At 38.9% G+C, this 16,885-nt stretch overlaps 1 protein-coding gene across 8 annotated transcripts in view; it reads right to left on the bottom strand.

Moving 5' to 3' along the window:
• Positions 1-16,885, bottom strand: part of Senp1 (SUMO specific peptidase 1) — a 51,744-nt gene that overhangs the window by 24,752 nt on the left and 10,107 nt on the right. For all 8 annotated transcript variants that reach the window (XM_013111194.3, XM_021225506.2, XM_021225505.2 and 5 more), the window contains 5 exons: positions 13,568-13,727; positions 9,505-9,676; positions 2,335-2,438; positions 1,969-2,252; positions 416-470 (listed from right to left, as the gene is read on the bottom strand). In XM_013111194.3, the coding sequence (XP_012966648.1) occupies positions 416-470; positions 1,969-2,252; positions 2,335-2,438; positions 9,505-9,676; positions 13,568-13,727 (775 nt within the window). The remainder of the gene's footprint in view (positions 1-415; positions 471-1,968; positions 2,253-2,334; positions 2,439-9,504; positions 9,677-13,567; positions 13,728-16,885) is intronic.

Here is a 16,885-nt window from a genome sequence, read left to right as displayed (position 1 = left end):
AGGAGGTTCTCAGGAAAAACATACCCACTATAGGGAAGGCAGAGAATGTAAGGCTTGTGAAGGAGCTCTTTTTTTAGCACACTTAGGCATTACAGCTTAACCCTAAGCTTACTAAGGTATCGTTGAGGTAATTTAGTAACTTAATCATCATTAAACCTCTTTAAGGATCAGATATGAATTCTGAAAGATAACTGTGGTTACAGCATGGGAGGCAGGCCATGAAGAACTTGGTATGGTGGAAGACACAATGAAGACGAGAGTAAGAGTGAAGGAAAAAAAATGGAACAGGAAGTCATTGAAATAATTTGGAAAACATGAAAGAGATTTGAACAGAGACAGTTTTACACTATATGACTTTCAGCTAAGAAACTGTAATCAAGGGAGGGAAAATGGCTGACCCTCCCCCTAGATTTACCTGGAAGCTGGAGTTTGAGATTCTTTCACTTTGAGTAAAATCACAGAGTCTGATCCTAAACGAAGAAACACAAGAACGGCTCATTGTGAGTAGAATCCCACCATTCATCACGTCTTATTTCACTTTAAGCATCTACACTTTGTTATGTCCTGTGCCACAAATGTTACAGGTGGAAAGAGAGGAACAGTTTCACTTTACTGAGACCAGAGACAAGTCTTGAGAGGAGCTTGGCCTCACAAATAAGGAAGTCATTAGAAACACAGGCACATCTGTCCAGCAGCATCGACCCTTCTCCCGTTTTTTTAGGGAACAAGAACATGCTACAGTCTTAAAAGTCTTGAGTTTATGATTTAATATGTACTATATAAGGTGAAGAGAAGGGAATAAAAAAAGGGAAGGAAATAAAAGCCAAGGTAGAATGTACCGGAATAATTGTAAGAGCACAGAATTTATCACTGTATTTTAAATGTTCTTCAAGAGCAGGACTCAGGTCTTTCTGCGTACTGTGATTATACCCTCACTTAGAATATTTATTAAACAATACAAGGACATGACACAATGCCATGTCGAGGGTTTGCTCCAGACTAGTGTTAGCTAGGTATCTACTACTATATGACATGTATTTCTGAGTATGAGAATCTTTTAACTTTAGATTTCTAGAAAAATGAAAAGATAGTTCTCAGTAAATCATTTCATAAAATGTAACACAAGTTTTCATGTATAGTTAAATAGTGATATCACTAAAAATTAACTCCCCAAGTAAGAATTTTCAGAAAGTGATGAATATAGTAGTACTAACAGTAAACCAAATGAACTGAGGAAGGAGGGAAGTGTGTCAAAGAACTCTATCTGACCACTTAATCTAAAATGAGGATAACTACATAACAAGTTGTCACCACCATGCTCAGACTGGATAGTTGGGTTAGCTGAGAGTTAGGTAGAGGATTCTTGTTTCTATAACTGTCAACCACTCTGAAATGCACAAAACTGCTATTGAAATTAGGGATTGCATGATAAATACTTGTTCAACATTTGAAAATTCTCAGAATTTCGGAGAACCTCACTTGCATTGTAGAGTAAGAGAAACAAAGTGAAATCATTTGAGGCAGTTGGGCTCAGTGAGCTTTGACTCTTGGCTTTGCTCAGCAAGTTAAAATAAAATATTCAGCCCAGCAAAGTGGAGCATGCCTGTAACCCCGCTTTCTGGAAGCCAAAGCCATAGGACTGCACAAGTTCAAGGCCAGCCCACTATATAGCAAGTGCCAAGCAGCCAAGAATATATAGTAAGACTCCTTAAAAAAGTAGGTAAAATATTATGCCAAGTCATTTGTATGCAGGAAAAAAGAATACCCTTTAAAAAAAGGAAGAAAGGGAAGAAGGGATGGAGGTGAGGGAGAGAGAAAGGAGAATCTGTGGGTTTGTTTGGTTTCATCACAGCATGGCTAACTGAATCATGTGTTTAATTAAAATCTTATACGTATTATGTTACATATATTAAAAGTGTGCCTGCAACAGACACGATGACTAGTCAACTGACTGTTAGTATTATTTACCTTCAGACTGCGTATTTGATGCTGGCAAGTTATCTGGCTGATGTGGAGTAGAGAGGTGATGGTGAGGCTGATGTGGCGGGTCAGAGTCTCTGGATCCAAATGCAGCATCTGGGGTGCAGGACAACAGGGAACGTGCACTGTGGGACAAGTGCTCCTGTGCAGTTAAAATGCTGGCCGATCCAGAGGATGAAGTATCAGAGCCAATGACATGAGATGCACAAGAGTTTCCATTTCTCAACAGTGAGTCTTTCAAAGAGGTCTTACTGGAACTAAGACACCGAGATCTAGGAGGAGGATGATACAGTTTCAGTATCAAATAGCAAGTTGTAAAGTTAAGTTCACATGAAAGACACTTTTGTGACTCACAGGTGCAAAGGGAAATGTGTGGTGGGCTTGGCTACAGAGAACTGTTTTCCCGTGACCATCTGTAGCAGCTGCCTGTAGATCTCCTTTTCTTCCTCTTGAACTGTCTATAAGGGAGAGAAAAGAAGGCATCTTAAACGTGAGGTCAAGACTTCTCAAATGAGCATGCAGATACTCTCAGGATCTCTGCCAAAGCCCTAGCAGTCCTGAAGATGAAGAAATATTGCACACTGATGACACTCTCAAAGCATGCTGCATAAAAGGAGCTAAGCAGGGTTACATCTCAGAGATAGCTTGTTTTGGAAAATTATGGTGGATATTATAGTGCTGAGTGAGAAGCTATTAAATATGAAAACAGAAAGTCACAAAGCAATTAATCACTCAAATGATAATAAAAGCCAGAAATAAAACATTTAAGACTCCTGAATTAGAACTCCAATCAGTCCCTTGAGTCCTGATACCAATTATAAAAGCCTTGAGGAGGTAAGCGCACAGTCAGGCTTTGTCAGAGGAAGGTATCTTGTATTCCATGCAGGTGCAAGTATTTTCTGAAGATGGAGTCCATCTCCACCATTTAAGTACTTATTTTTCTCTAAGTCTCAATTTAGTATTTAACACAAAACCCACATAACATTTACTCACTGACTTGAACATCTACTATGCTTTAGTCACTTGAGATTTGGCATTGAATAAAGTAAATTTCCAGCTTTATGGAGTTTATATTATAGTTATTACAGGAGCTGTCAATCAAAAACTTGTTCATAGCATGAAGAAAATTAAAGGGCAAGGAAGATACAAACTGATGGAGGGGAAAACAGCAAGGAGGTACAAATCTCTCCTGCATGTATGCCTGCACGCCACAAGAGGGCACTGGATCTCATTATAGATGGCAATGAACCACCATGTGGTTGCTGGGAATTGAATTTAGAAACTCTGGAAGAGCAGACTTCTTAACTTCTGAGCCATCTCTCCATCTTAAGCCCTACAAATGTTTGATAAAAGCAGAATGAAATGGGAGGGAGAGGCAGGCCTAGCTCTGAGTTCGAGGCCAGCCTGGTCTGCAAAGTAAGTTCCAGGACAGCCAGGGCTAAAGAAACCCTGTATTGAAAAACAGAAAAAAAAAATAAATAAATAAAGCAATTAACTACAAAAGTGAACAGACACTAATGTTTCTCTTTCTGACTCACTGTTTCTGCAAAGTAAATTATGATTATGTTGCCATTATAAATTGTGAAGCAGTACAACTCCAACTATCCTGAAATCTAAACAGCTAAGTGATTAAAAAAAAAAAGAAAGAATTAGGTAAGCATGTGGTGGACGAACAGATCCCAAGAGAAAACAGCAGCCTGTGATATTCTCTGCAGGGTGTTGGGGTCCACACAGTTTTACGCCTGCACATTCATATTGTAGCCACAATACTGATGACCTGTCTAGTGTTTCAGATACTGGTTAAGTTCTTCAGAATAAAGAGTTAGAAGTTCCCTCATAAATGACAACAATCAGGGGAACAAAGGAAAGACTATATACCAAGAAGAGAGAACATTAGGGATCATGAAGGGACAGGACAGTTCAACAGCATGGAGAAATATAAAGGAAAACAGGAATTGTAGAGAATCTTACAGTAAGGTTGAGACTGTACACAGCCCTACTGACAACTAGCAGCTCTAGATTCAGGAGTCTTAGTACAGGCTACAGGCTTCCCTGGAAGAAGAAAGGCATTAAATTGTATTCCGTATCTAGACTGCTATGATCAGTACCATTTTTAGGTAGTTAGTTAGAAGGCAGGCTTGAAGGACTTTGGGGCGAGACCCTCCTTGGCAGCCAGCAGCCTGTAAAACCAAGGACTGAGCAGCAGGACTTAATCACCAGCCAGAAAGTACCCCCTGGGTCTTACCTCGGCCCCGAAGGAATGACGATGGAAAATATTCAATGTCTGTTTTCTGCCAACTATTCTTTTCCTTTAATCTTGCTTCCTTCTTTCCCCTCCTGTGCTCCTGTTTTATCCTTTTATTTTATTACTTTTACCTTTACTCATTTTTAAGTTACCAGTATATTCTACATTATTTTTGCCTCCCTTTTCTTTATGTTTGTGGTCTAGTAGTCATCCATAATTTTTTTTAATGTTTGTTTTGCTTCTGTGTTGTTGTCATGGCAATTTGATTTTTTTTACCATTCTGAGTGATAATGAGGATTGAGCCCCCAAGAAAAGGCCACTCCTCCCAGATAAAACCAAAAAGACAGCCATCCAGGCTAAGGATAAAGCTCTTGTCATGCAAGCCTGAGGCTGAGAATTTGGATATCCAGAACCAAGTAAGTGCCTTTGGGAACAGCAGCCAGCCTACAATTCAGTGCTCCCAAGGCGTAGACAGGTACTTCCAGGAGCAAGCTGACTAGCTAGACTAGTTATATGGGGGAGTTCAGGGTTCAACTGAGGGACCCTGTCTCAATATGTAAGGTAGACTGCTATGAAGGAGGACCCCTGACATCAGTTTGGGACCTTTACATGCATGAGCAAGTAAGAGAGAGAGAGAGAAAACGCACGCGCGCGCGCGCACACACACACACACACCCTTCATACAAGTGAACATGCAAACACACATATTCATAGAAAGACATCCTTACAGATGCCCAAATCACAACATAGAAACACAAGATACCAATATGTTGAAGTAAGAGAAAGAATTAAAAGATGTGGTTTAAAAAATGCTGAGTTGCTTAGTTACCATTCTCGTCACCATGACAGAACACTTCTCAAAATAACACCATGGTGGCTAGAATGGTTCACAGTTGTCTGTGGAAAGCATGAAGCAGTCAGTTTTAGCCATCAGGTTAAGTCTGGTCATAACGAGAGCTGAACTATAACCATCTGCTGTGGTGATATATTGTTTATGATCTAATAAAGTCATTGGGGATCAGAATGCCAAGCCAGCCACACTAGCTAGCCATAGAAGCTGGGCAGTGGTCCCACAAACCTTTAATCCCAGAACTCAGGAAACAGAGGCAGATGGAGTCCAAGAGCACCCGGGAGCTACATGACAGTGAATCAGTCTAAAAGAACTCACACCTTTAATCCCAGCACTAGAGAGCTCAGTGCAGTCTCAGAGAGCAGTCAAGGATTCTGAGGCTTGGTGGTGAGAAGCACAGTCTGGAGATGCAGTCTGAGGTTTGGTGGATCGCCCCTTTGGTCTGAGCATTGGTAGAGGTGAGAACTCTCTAGTGGCCGGCTGCTTTGCTTCTCTGATCTTCAAATCAGCTTGAACCCCAATGTCTTTGGGCTTTTATTATTCATGTTGCAATCTGCCAGTTAAGCCCTATGTCCAAAAGGTTCCTCTACCTCCTAAAACAATGCCACTAGATAGTTCAAATGCATAAGTCTATGGGAGACACTTCACACAAACCTTATCAATCACTGATCCCACAGAATTTAAATAAACAGATGAATGAAGATGTCAGCTGAAGACTTAGACAAGAAACTCAGCAAAGGGATACATTCAAAGCCATAACAAAAGAAAAAAAATATAAAAGGAAAATTTGGAAATTTCCATCTCTTAGAAAATTATTTTATGAAGGGCTGCAGAAACAGTTCAGTGAATAAAGGCCCAACCCTGATGACCCATTTTTTGATCTTTAGGACTTAAATGGTAGTAAAAAAGCAGACGCCAGTGAGTGCCATGATATGTGAGTGTGCTTGTACACACATGTAGGTATACACATACACACACATTAAAAAAAAAAATAAGATGACAGTCCAGAGCACTAGGTAGAGAAAAAGTAAAAAGTACTGAAGACAAAGTTAAGGAATTACTACAGTAATTCAACAAAGAGAGACAGAGGTTGCATACACGTTTAATCCCAGCACTCAGGAGACAGAGGCAGGCAAGATCTCTTATTTCAAGGCCAGCATGGCCTACAGAGTAAGTTCCAGGTCAGTCATCAGGGTTACACAGAAAACTCGTCTCAAAAACAACATTCAAAAAAAAAAAAAAAAGAAAGAAAGAAAAGGCAGTATTTGCATTTATAAAGTTGCATATGCTGTGGAACAATTCTTTTCTACACTAAAAATATGTATTACTCTCCTTGGTTATATCCAGTAGCTGGGCAGGAAGTTAAGCAGAAAAGCCAAACTGAGAATGATGGGAAGAAGGAAGGTAGAGTCGAGATAGCAGCCAGTCAGCTGCCCAGGAAGCAAGACATGCTAGAAAACAGGTAAAGCCACATGGAAATACATAGATTAACAGAAATGGGTTAATGTGGATCTGGAAAGATGGCTCAGTGGTTAAGAGCACTGACTGCTTTTCCAGAGGACCCAGGTTCAATTCCCAGCACCCACATGGCAGCTCATAACTGCCTGTAATCCCAGTTTCAGGGGACCCACCAACTTCACATAGATACATACACATGCAGGCAAAACATGAATGCACATGAAATAAAAATAAAGAAATCATTTTTAAAAATGGGTTAATTTTTTTTTTTTTTTTTTTTTTTTGGTTTTTCGAGACAGGGTTTCCCTGTGGCTTTGGAGGCTGTCCTGGAACTCGCTCGGTAGACCAGGCTGGTCTCGAACTCACAGTGATCCGCCTGCCTCTGCCTCCCGAGTGCTGGGATTAAAGGCTTGCGCCACCAACGCCCGGCAAAAAACTGGGTTAATTTAAAAATAAGAGTTAGTGAATAACAAGCCTGAGCTATTGGCTGAGCATTTATAATTCATATTTAGTCTCTGAGTTGATTATTTGGGACCGGGTGGTTAGGACAGGAAACATCTGGTTACATACATGTATGTATTCCAACAAATTGGAAAAATCTAGAAGGAATGTATAAACTTTTGGATGTGACCTAACAAAACTGAACAATGAGATCAGTGTAACCATGTCCTAGAAGAAGAACTAAGTAGAAGACCCTGTTTCTGAACAAAAAAAGGAAAAAAAACAAACAAACAAACAAACAAAATCTCTAGTTCCAGTGGGGAGAAACATGACTGCATTACTGGTAATATTCATAATTAAATTCATACACAATTTGTTGAACATTTGATAATGATGTTCTAATATTTCATCACACTCAGACTATAAGTGGATTATTTAGAGACACGAAATTTCCTACATCTCATTTCATAGCTGAGATTCAACCCTCATCCACCTCACTGTGCCACAAGAGGAAGGGGAACTCCAGCTCCATGCTCTCCATTCACCCAGTCTGTGGCCTAGGTTAGCTAGAAAAAGAAAACAAAAAACAGCTGACTTGGTTAGCCCAAGTCCTTGGGTGGCAGTGGAGCTGGCAGGAGGCAAGGAAGCTGGGAAGGGACAGCTGGCGAGCGGCAAGCTGACAGAGAGCTCACAGACAGACCCTGGGGTTCCTGGGAGCCTCTACTCAACTGCTGTGCTGCTGGTTCTCCTTCCCAGACAGCCTTTCTACAGCTCATCCTAGAGTAAATCCACCAATTAAGAGGAAATTAGGCCAGGGAGGGTAGCTCACACCTGCAATCCCAACACATGGGAGGCTGAAGCATGAGGATCAAGAATTTGAGGCCAGCCTGAACTATACAGAGTTGAAGGCCAGCTGGGCTACTGAGTGGAACCTCCTTAATAAAACAAAAGCAAAAAGGAAAACTGTATCTGTGTTTATTAATACATGTGTGGTACAAAATTCAGTAACACAAAAGGTAAAATACAGATGACCTGGGTGGAGAAGTCAGCTGAGCAGTAATCATGAATGCGGCTCTGGGCTCAGTCTCCATGGTAACCCTCCACTGTTGTCAAAATTTATCTCTGTTAGTTTTGTCGCTCAGCTCCATCAGCAATGGCTGATGTTCCAGTTTCTTGTGCAGTCTTTGCTCTATTAAATGATTATTTCTGCCATTCTCCTCTTGGATACTTCAGGCTGGATACAAACTTAAAACTATCACATCTTTACTAAACATTTATCATTTTTCAAATAGTCACCCATCTTCAATTAACAAATTATGTAATCATCTAGAATGTTCTTGACTCTGTATTGTAAGCAAAGCTAGGCAGGAACCACACCACGTGTGGGAAAGGAAGCATTGCAAAGACATCCCAGAGGACCTGCACTTTAGACCTGCAACACTATGAAGAGCCAGGTGACCTTTCTTTCCAAATCCATAAAGTATGAATACCAACCCACCTTTTCCTAGTTCATGGGGTTAAGACTCAATTATTTAATATACTAATATATAGGAAGCACATTAAAGCACTGCTATATAAATGTAAGGTCATCAATATTCATTTGTATCTCTACAGAAACCACTTAAAACTAATAAGATGCATAATAAATAAGTAACTGAACAGACACATACTTCTTGCTATGCCAATTCTGTGCTATATTACAGTCACAATCTCACCCTTTGGGTCATTGAGTGAAAAGGACAACTCAGGTGTCAACAGAAACAGCCTTCTTTTGAGAAAGTATGACCTCCAAGATCCTGCTCATAACAAAAAGAGGTACATTTAACTGGCCTTAAAAAATAATCTCTGTGTGTGTTCATGTATATGTACATGCATGGGAGCATATGCAAACATACATGTACAAGCCATAGTTGACCTTGGGTTTTGTTCAGAAGCTGCTCGTCTTGTTTTTGAGAAAGTGTCTTTCACTAGCCTGGAAGTCACTAAGTAGGTCAGGCCAATGAGCCCCAAGCACCTGCCTGTCTCTGCCTCCCCAGCACTGGAATTGTAAGCATGTACCACCACGTCTAGCTTTTCATGTCAGTGCTGGCAATTGAACTTAACTCCTGATACTTGATGGAAATCACTTCACTAACTAAACTATCTTCCTAGCCCCTGACTAGCTTTTTAAAAACTAATTTCTTTTTATCGTGTACTTGTTTTTATATTGAAGAAAGTTGTTCTTAGTGGGAAGAGAAGACGTTCTACCAAATCAAATTTTATTAAAGCCAAAACTGCTGAGCAAAGTTCACAGTTTTACTGAAGAAAACAGCAGTTCAGAAAGGTTGTGAAACAACAGGAACAGAAGCTAGTAGGAAAAATAATGCTCTTTGAACATTTTAGAACTTAGGACAAAGTTTCAAAAAGAGTAATTAATTTCAAAAAGGGGGGAAAAGCCCAGAGGGTTAGGTAAGTACAGCGGTTCATAAGCACAAGGGTGAGAGCAACAAAGGCTCATCTCATGAAGGGTCCTGGCTGCTCTTTTCCTTACCTCTTCTGCTGTGCTGAAATGCCGCCTCTGAATTTTCTTAGGGCTTAAAAGACTTCGACGACATGAACCACTCCAGGATGGACTTGGGACAGGTTTAATAGGAAATGACTTTTCGTATGCAGACACATGGCAGTGATGGTTTGACTTTCCTGTAAAGGTGTTTGATAATCCACTAAAAAAAAAAGTTTCAAGAAAAGATAAACCTAGTGATTATTTTTGATTTTAAGAAATAATAATAAAGACAGAATGACACAAGTACATTTGTGGGAAATATGTAAGATACAACACACGACGGTTACAGCATCAGGTTCTGCCTATTAAAAGGTCTTAGATTGCTAAATCATATATTTATCAAATAATAAAAAACTTTTTCTTGGATCCACAATCTAGAGTTTCCTTTCTCAAGAACCAAATAGCAAGCAATATGGAATGAGGTAGAACAAACCAGATTAGTGTTTGTTGGAAAACCCAGAGTAGAGGCACATTAACCACATTTTTTTTTCTATCATACTTCACATTTCTATCCCACAGTCCTGTCCCTAACACTCTTTGGAAGGAATTTCTTCAAACATACAAGGATAGATCAAGCAGAAGTTTCACAACTGAACTTCTACAGTAAATTTTAAAATTTCCTACAGAACCAATAGAGGGCTCTCTTCCTTCAGGAAAAGCAACCAGAAGGTTTTTGTTTGTTTGTTTGTTTTCCAGGCTGTACAGCTTCTGCTATACTCTACAGGTGGTACATGCTATGATCTATAGGCTGCACACACTCTGTGATCTACAGACTGTACAACACACTGTGGATTCTTGTGCCCTTTGTAGTGGGAAACACATAAAAAATACCTTTGTGAACTCAAAACTTCAATCTTCTATCTAAAGCTCACTAGTTTTAAGCTTTTCCCTCCTCACAGGATGCTTTCCATTAACCATTACCTAGCAAGTCTGAGGTAGTTACTCTAGCCAAAATAAGTTTTTCTTCTAATTAATTCCCCCTGAGAACTCAGTTGCATACTAAGCTAGATTCAATAAACTAAACTAATTACATGGTCTGAATCTAAATGAGATGACCAGATGTTGAAAACACCAAAAAGCAAATATACTCTCTTAACTTTTAAAAATCTATGGCTTTTTATGTAGACTACAGCAGAGGAAGGAACAAGAGACCCCAGACTTCAGCTCAGGCTTATGTTCTTGGGCTGGGAAGACTCGGCTAACAAGAGAGCAGTGGTAGGGTAGTGCAAGTGTGTGGGAAAGACAAAATGGGTTCTCCACAGTGTCTTTTGTTCTGTGCTTCCTGAAGTGTGTCTTTTCAACATTAAAATGATCAAACCAAAATAAATAAAGTATTGTGAAACGTCAGGAAACAAGTATCCTACCCATACTACCCACATCTAATGCGCTTGAGTCTACCAGAGCCAGAAGCAAGTTCAAAGGGTAGTGTGGCAGGAAAGTGATGCCATTAAAATGCAAACTAGCAGTAGCAGTATCCCCCACTGCCAGCTATTCTAGGTTACAAAACCAAAGCTGTCAGACTATTAGCATTAAAAGAATAACAAGGATAGGCTTGGTGTCCCAGGCCCCTAGGTTCAGCTATCCAGGAAGCTATGGCAGGAGAATCACAAGTTCAAGGCCAGTCTGGTGACTCATGCAGTAAAAGGAGGGTGGGCGGTGCAGCTCAGTTTAGACAACTGCCCAGCAGGACTGAGACCCTGGGTGCATGCTCCGCAGCACCAAACCAGACAGCACAATACAAACACTTAAAGGGAATTTCAAAACCTATTTAATTCATCACGATAATTAAAATTCATTTAAACTATATGAAGTAGTCATTTAAAAAAACTTACTTTGAAAACTGGAATTCAAAAAAAGAACTAATCAATTATCCTGCCTTTCCCGTAACAGACAACGTGTTTCAGGGTAATCAAACAGCGTTAACTTACGGGGTGGGGGTGGGGGGACAAAAACAAAAAACAATGCCAACTAATAAAAAGAAACAACAACAAAGAAAGATTTCATTAACTCTAAAAATCACTAGATAAGGATTTCAAATTGATATCAATAATTACTAAGGGATTAGACAAAATAAAACTGTTCATTTGCAATGCCAAAGAAACCACATTCAGATTATATTCAAATCACAGAAGCTCTACCTGTATGATCAGGGACCAGACCAAAGTCAATCTACCGTGACAGAAGACCCGGAACATGATAGTGTTTGTTTTCTAGTGGGACATAATATCATTATTTCTTTGAGTCAAGAAATTAACTTACAAAAAGCACAGGGGATGGAGAATAAAACAATACCATGAAGAAATAACCTATCAAATCCAAAGGGCAACTATATGCAAAAAGTCATGCCATTAAAGCACAACTGACAAGTGCAGTCCCACATAGAATATTGGCTTGGATAAACGAGATATAAATGCTATTTAAAAAGCCGAGGACAGAAGAGTACAGACTACTGTACAAGGCTGATGAAACAGTGTAAACAGTAAAGGTACTTGTTGAACAAGCCTGGAGATCTAATGACCCCTGGAACCCAAGTAAAAGTACAAGGTATCAACTCCATAAAATTGTCCTCTAATCTCCACATGACTGCCATGACACACAAACTCACACACATATCACATATTAATAATAAATTAATACTTTAAAAAAATCATATGCATATGCATAACATGAACTAATCTTTGAAGAAAGATCTAACAGCACCAACAGTATTTGAAAGAAAAAGATTTTTACAAGCGTCCTCAGGGTGGTAGCAATGTGATGTTTTATTTTTATTTTTGCTTATCGACATTTTTTTTTAAAATTTAAAGGATATGTATTGTTTTTATAACTTTACTAAAAAAAACAGTATGGTGTTATCAATTTTTAAAACAGTAGCTTGTTAAAGAATGCATCTTTATGTGTATCTTTAGTGAAGAAAAAAACCATGTCTTGCATAGCATGCAACATGAGAATTGCTACCTACAAGACAGACAGAAGCAGGAAGAGGCTTGGAAGGAAAACAATGGGAGAAGGAGCTTGAGGGGAGTGCAAAGGCTTTCACTTTACTGCCAATATTTTAATGTTTATAACATAAATGTACTAATTCTTATATAATTAAAAAATTTAAAAAGTAGTGAAAATAACCCCCAAGAGCCATAACATATATTCCCAGAGTCCATGGGCTAATAATCTTCAAGTAAATAAAAGCCATTATGTTGGTTTCAGTCAATTACAAAGCTTGGTTAACCAAGAAACTAAATGACCTCACATTTCTCAGATATATACAGAGAATTTTAGTATGTAAAATGAAAAAAAAAATAGGTAATTCAATGAAAAGTCAAACATGTCAAGGACTTAAAAACTTATAGAACAACTTTATTAATACATGGGCTGGGAGTCAGGCATGGTGGTACATCTGTAATCTCAGGACCCAGGTTTTAGAGGCAGGAGGATCAGATCAGAGTCATGCTTGCCTACATGCTGAGTCTGAGTCCAGGCTGGGCTACATGAGATCTCATCTCCAACAAACAAAAATAAATACACTGATGGGCTGCAAATATAGCCCAGTAGCAGAGTACTTGCTAGTGTATACAATTCCCTGGGTATGATTTCCCAACACTGTCAAAAATTAAACATAATAAAGAATCTGAGGTATCCATTAATGACCAGTATAACTTTGGCAGGGGAATGGGTACGGTTCTCTAAGACCCTTTTCTATGGAGTTACAAGAGCCTGGCTCTAACCAGTGCAGCTTCGGAGCAAGTTCGAGTCAGCTCCTGTGAAAGGCTGCAGACTCTGCTGTAGACTGACTTAATTTCTTCTTTAAAACTTGTACTGGTTATTTGAGCACTATCCTAAAGAGTTCTAAACACTTACACCCACCAGGACTTCCTTTAAAAGTATCTCTTCTAATGATTTACAAGAGACACAAAGGAAATAGATTTGTGTATCTTGTTACGGTTTAAAGCCCTAAAATGATATTACTCATTGAAAATTCTAATGCGCATCTACCTTATAGCCTTTTTCTTATATCTGAAGAAGGGTTTGAGAAACAGGTAGACAAAAAACTAACCTTGAGGTCTTTCTGGTTTCGAGGTAAAGACTTCGGCTATTTCTTGATTTTTGTAATGTTGACACTGATGCTGGAGTGGAATTTCTCCACTGTCCATTTGCACTTTGACCAAAGGTTCTTGTGTCATTTGAGCCAAGGAAACTGTCTGAGGAAGGGTTATCTAAAATAAAATTAAAAAGTTTGAATAAGAACAAATAAATAACAAATAAAAGATCTAGGTCTTTTCATGATTGCAACCATGTTCCATCATTGCATTCCAAAGTAACGCAGCATATCACCATGTCTCTCATGGAAAAAAGATTCCAGTCTCAACTGCCAATAAATCTGCAGCAAGGGAACTTCTACAAACTATAATTGATTCAGCCATACTAACCTGAAAATTGATGAAGGAGCTGAATCCTGCCACAGCCATGTGCCTTATCTGCATCAATGTGACTCCGTGGTGTCCACCAAAAGTCAACATTTTACCCCAACTATATCTTGCAAGCACTCCCAGGCCTGGGCCTGAAAGAAGGTAGGCCAGACCAGTAAGAAAGCAAGTGGAGGGCCGAGGAGATCGTAATTCAAATGAACAACAATTATTGCTTAATAAGCAGCTGGTGTCACTTTCTTCTGTGTGGTTATGTTCCAGACTCTGAGAACCTCTCAGAGCACAGATCTAACTGCTGCCCATACTGGCTGGCTTATGGCAAAAATGACCACTATATAACTCTGGTTCTAGTATGATCTTCAGTTTCTTAAAGCCATAATCATCCTTCATTCATTCTACTCCAATGCTTGCTACTGCAATCAGACTGAGGATTGTTTATTATTTTAATTTTGTGAATTCTGGATTATAAACTAGAATGACAAAAACCTCTTGAAGTTTTAGCTAGGAGTAGTAAAATAATTCCTATACCTTCTTTTCTCTATCAGGAGGCCCAAATACATTAAAACAGCTCCGACAAAACAGCTTCAGACATTAGGCTATGGAATTCCAAGGAGCTTCAGTGGAAAAAATAAGAATAATTCTCTAGTCTTCGAATTTTTGTCTTATACTAACAATATTCTGAAGTGTTCCTTTCAAAGGACATTAACAACGACCTCTGCACAACAGTATGCATTTTTGTTATTTAAAGTATTTGGGTGGGTATGGTGATACACACCTGCACTTCCAGAATGTGAGAGGCTGAGGCAGGACAACCACGAGTTGAAGGCCTGCCACGGCTACACTGAGACTGTCTCCACACTCATACACAGGCAAGTAAGTGTCTGCCTTTTAACACTCTACTCGAATAAAACAGCCTTTAAAAAGAAGGCCCTTAAGTAAACCATGAAAACAGGATAAGAGGGAGACAAGGCATCCTCGGTGCTGTTAGTATCAAATGAGTCACCAGTCACTGCAGTCACTTAGGCTTACACTTGACTTAAGTAATTCATCTTCAAAATGAATCACAACTTCCCTCCTCTGTAGTACACAGGGCTTAACCTGTATGACTACTGTTACTCTAAAGACAGATATGTGAGAGCCATAGTAGGAAACCTAGAAGACAGTGTTTGCTAAGTGCAAAGCAGTAACAGCTGAAACAATAGGCCTTCACACTTTTTGCTAAATGATATATCTAACTAAAGATGATACGAGAAAGAAGTCTGTTAAAAAATATAAATCATCTTGACAGACGTGAAATTTGAGATCAAGGACAAGTCAGAACAGTCTTCCTTAGAGCACTCACTGGAGGGGGAAACATGGGCTCAGGCAGGTGGTCTAGGCCCTGCTAATGGTGTCACTGAAGAATCCTCTGATTGCTGGTGGGGATAGGAGACTAATAACAGGCTACAAATCTTTTTTTTTTTTTAAGAAAAATTTAACCTGCTATTTTGTCATCACTAAGAAATTAGAGTTATAAAGCCAAAAACAAAGTAATTTATTATATATTCATACCTGCAAACAAAACTAGAATATAATGAAAATGCAATTGTGGTTATGTTCTAATAAAATGACTGAGTGCTTTTCTCTGCAAGTTTCCTGCAAAAATGGGCAATGTGTTTATGAAAATAATAAGCTGTACTAAAAAAACAAGAATGAGCAACAAGACCACCTCCCCTGGAATCTAGATAAACTGCTCCCTACAATACACACACACAAAAGAAGAGAAAAAAAGAACGTGTCAGATATCATTCACTGAAAGTAACTATTTCTCCTGCTAATATTGGGATTTATTAGTTACTGTAGTAGCAGGACACTAAAAAAACCTTCTACATGTTAGCTTAGTAACCCAATTTAACATATTTTCCAAAGATATTGATAAATTTAAAGCAACAGAAAATTCTTTTTGTCTCAATCTACTTTTTTGGTTGCTCTTTTGGATTAAAAACACTCTGAAGTTTTCCAGTGTGCACTTCATAAGACTGGCTATTAAAGTCAAAGCGTTGCATTTATGTTTTCTAAACAATTCAGAAAAGTCACTTTCTTTTATAGTTTGAGTAGACTTTCTGGAAGGTTTTATCCAGAGATAGGTCCAACAGAACAATAAATCATCGGCTCCAGACCCTACAACGTGGACTTCCCCGTTTTTACTTTCATCTTTAGAAGACAGAGCTGGCAAAACAGCAGAGGCAGCTCAAGTGACTGACTGCATCTAAGCAGACAGCAGAGACAGAGTTGTGCAGGGCTTGTAATGTAATGGGTATGGCAAAGGGAAAAGGCTTTAAAGAACCTGGTTTAAAGTAGCTTTGTTTTTGTTTGTTGCTGGGGATCAAATCCTGGACCCTGTGTCTGTATACTGGCTATAAAATTCTGACTGTAAGGTCTGCGGCATGCTATAAACTTGCTTAATCAAGAACTAGGTGATCTGACAGATGAACAGACCCTATTTTAAGTTACAGATAGTACAGGAATAAGCATAGCAGAAAGCTCAGCATTCCCTCTTCAGCATGACTTCATTATTCAGGTATTCTTCTCTCATGTATACAAAACGATTACAAAATATTTTTATTTTCTTAAGAAGGTCATAAATTCAGGTGCAAGATAAACTTTAATGGAAGATTTTTGGTATGGGGATCAACTTGTGGTATGATGATAAATACAGGAAAGGTGTAATAATTCCTAACAATTTGTGGCTAAGAAGAAAGCCAAGAATTTGGTCAATTGTTGCCACAGTGAAGAAAAAGAGGATCTGGGGCAATCTCAGATATATTGTTGTCAGTATTAAGGTTCAACTAAAATTTAAGAGAAAAATTGTATGAATGCTTTTAAGTGGTGTTATTAATAATAATTAACAATGGCAAAGGTGTAGTGGACTTAAGCCCTAGGAAAAATAATGATGACACAAATGAAGG

This window comes from Mesocricetus auratus, unplaced genomic scaffold (genome assembly GCF_017639785.1).
Source record: "Mesocricetus auratus isolate SY011 unplaced genomic scaffold, BCM_Maur_2.0 Super-Scaffold_100010, whole genome shotgun sequence".
NCBI lineage: Eukaryota > Metazoa > Chordata > Mammalia > Rodentia > Cricetidae > Mesocricetus > Mesocricetus auratus.
The sequence above is the reverse complement of the archived record's forward strand: the minus strand, read 5'-3'. Positions and strand labels throughout refer to the sequence as shown.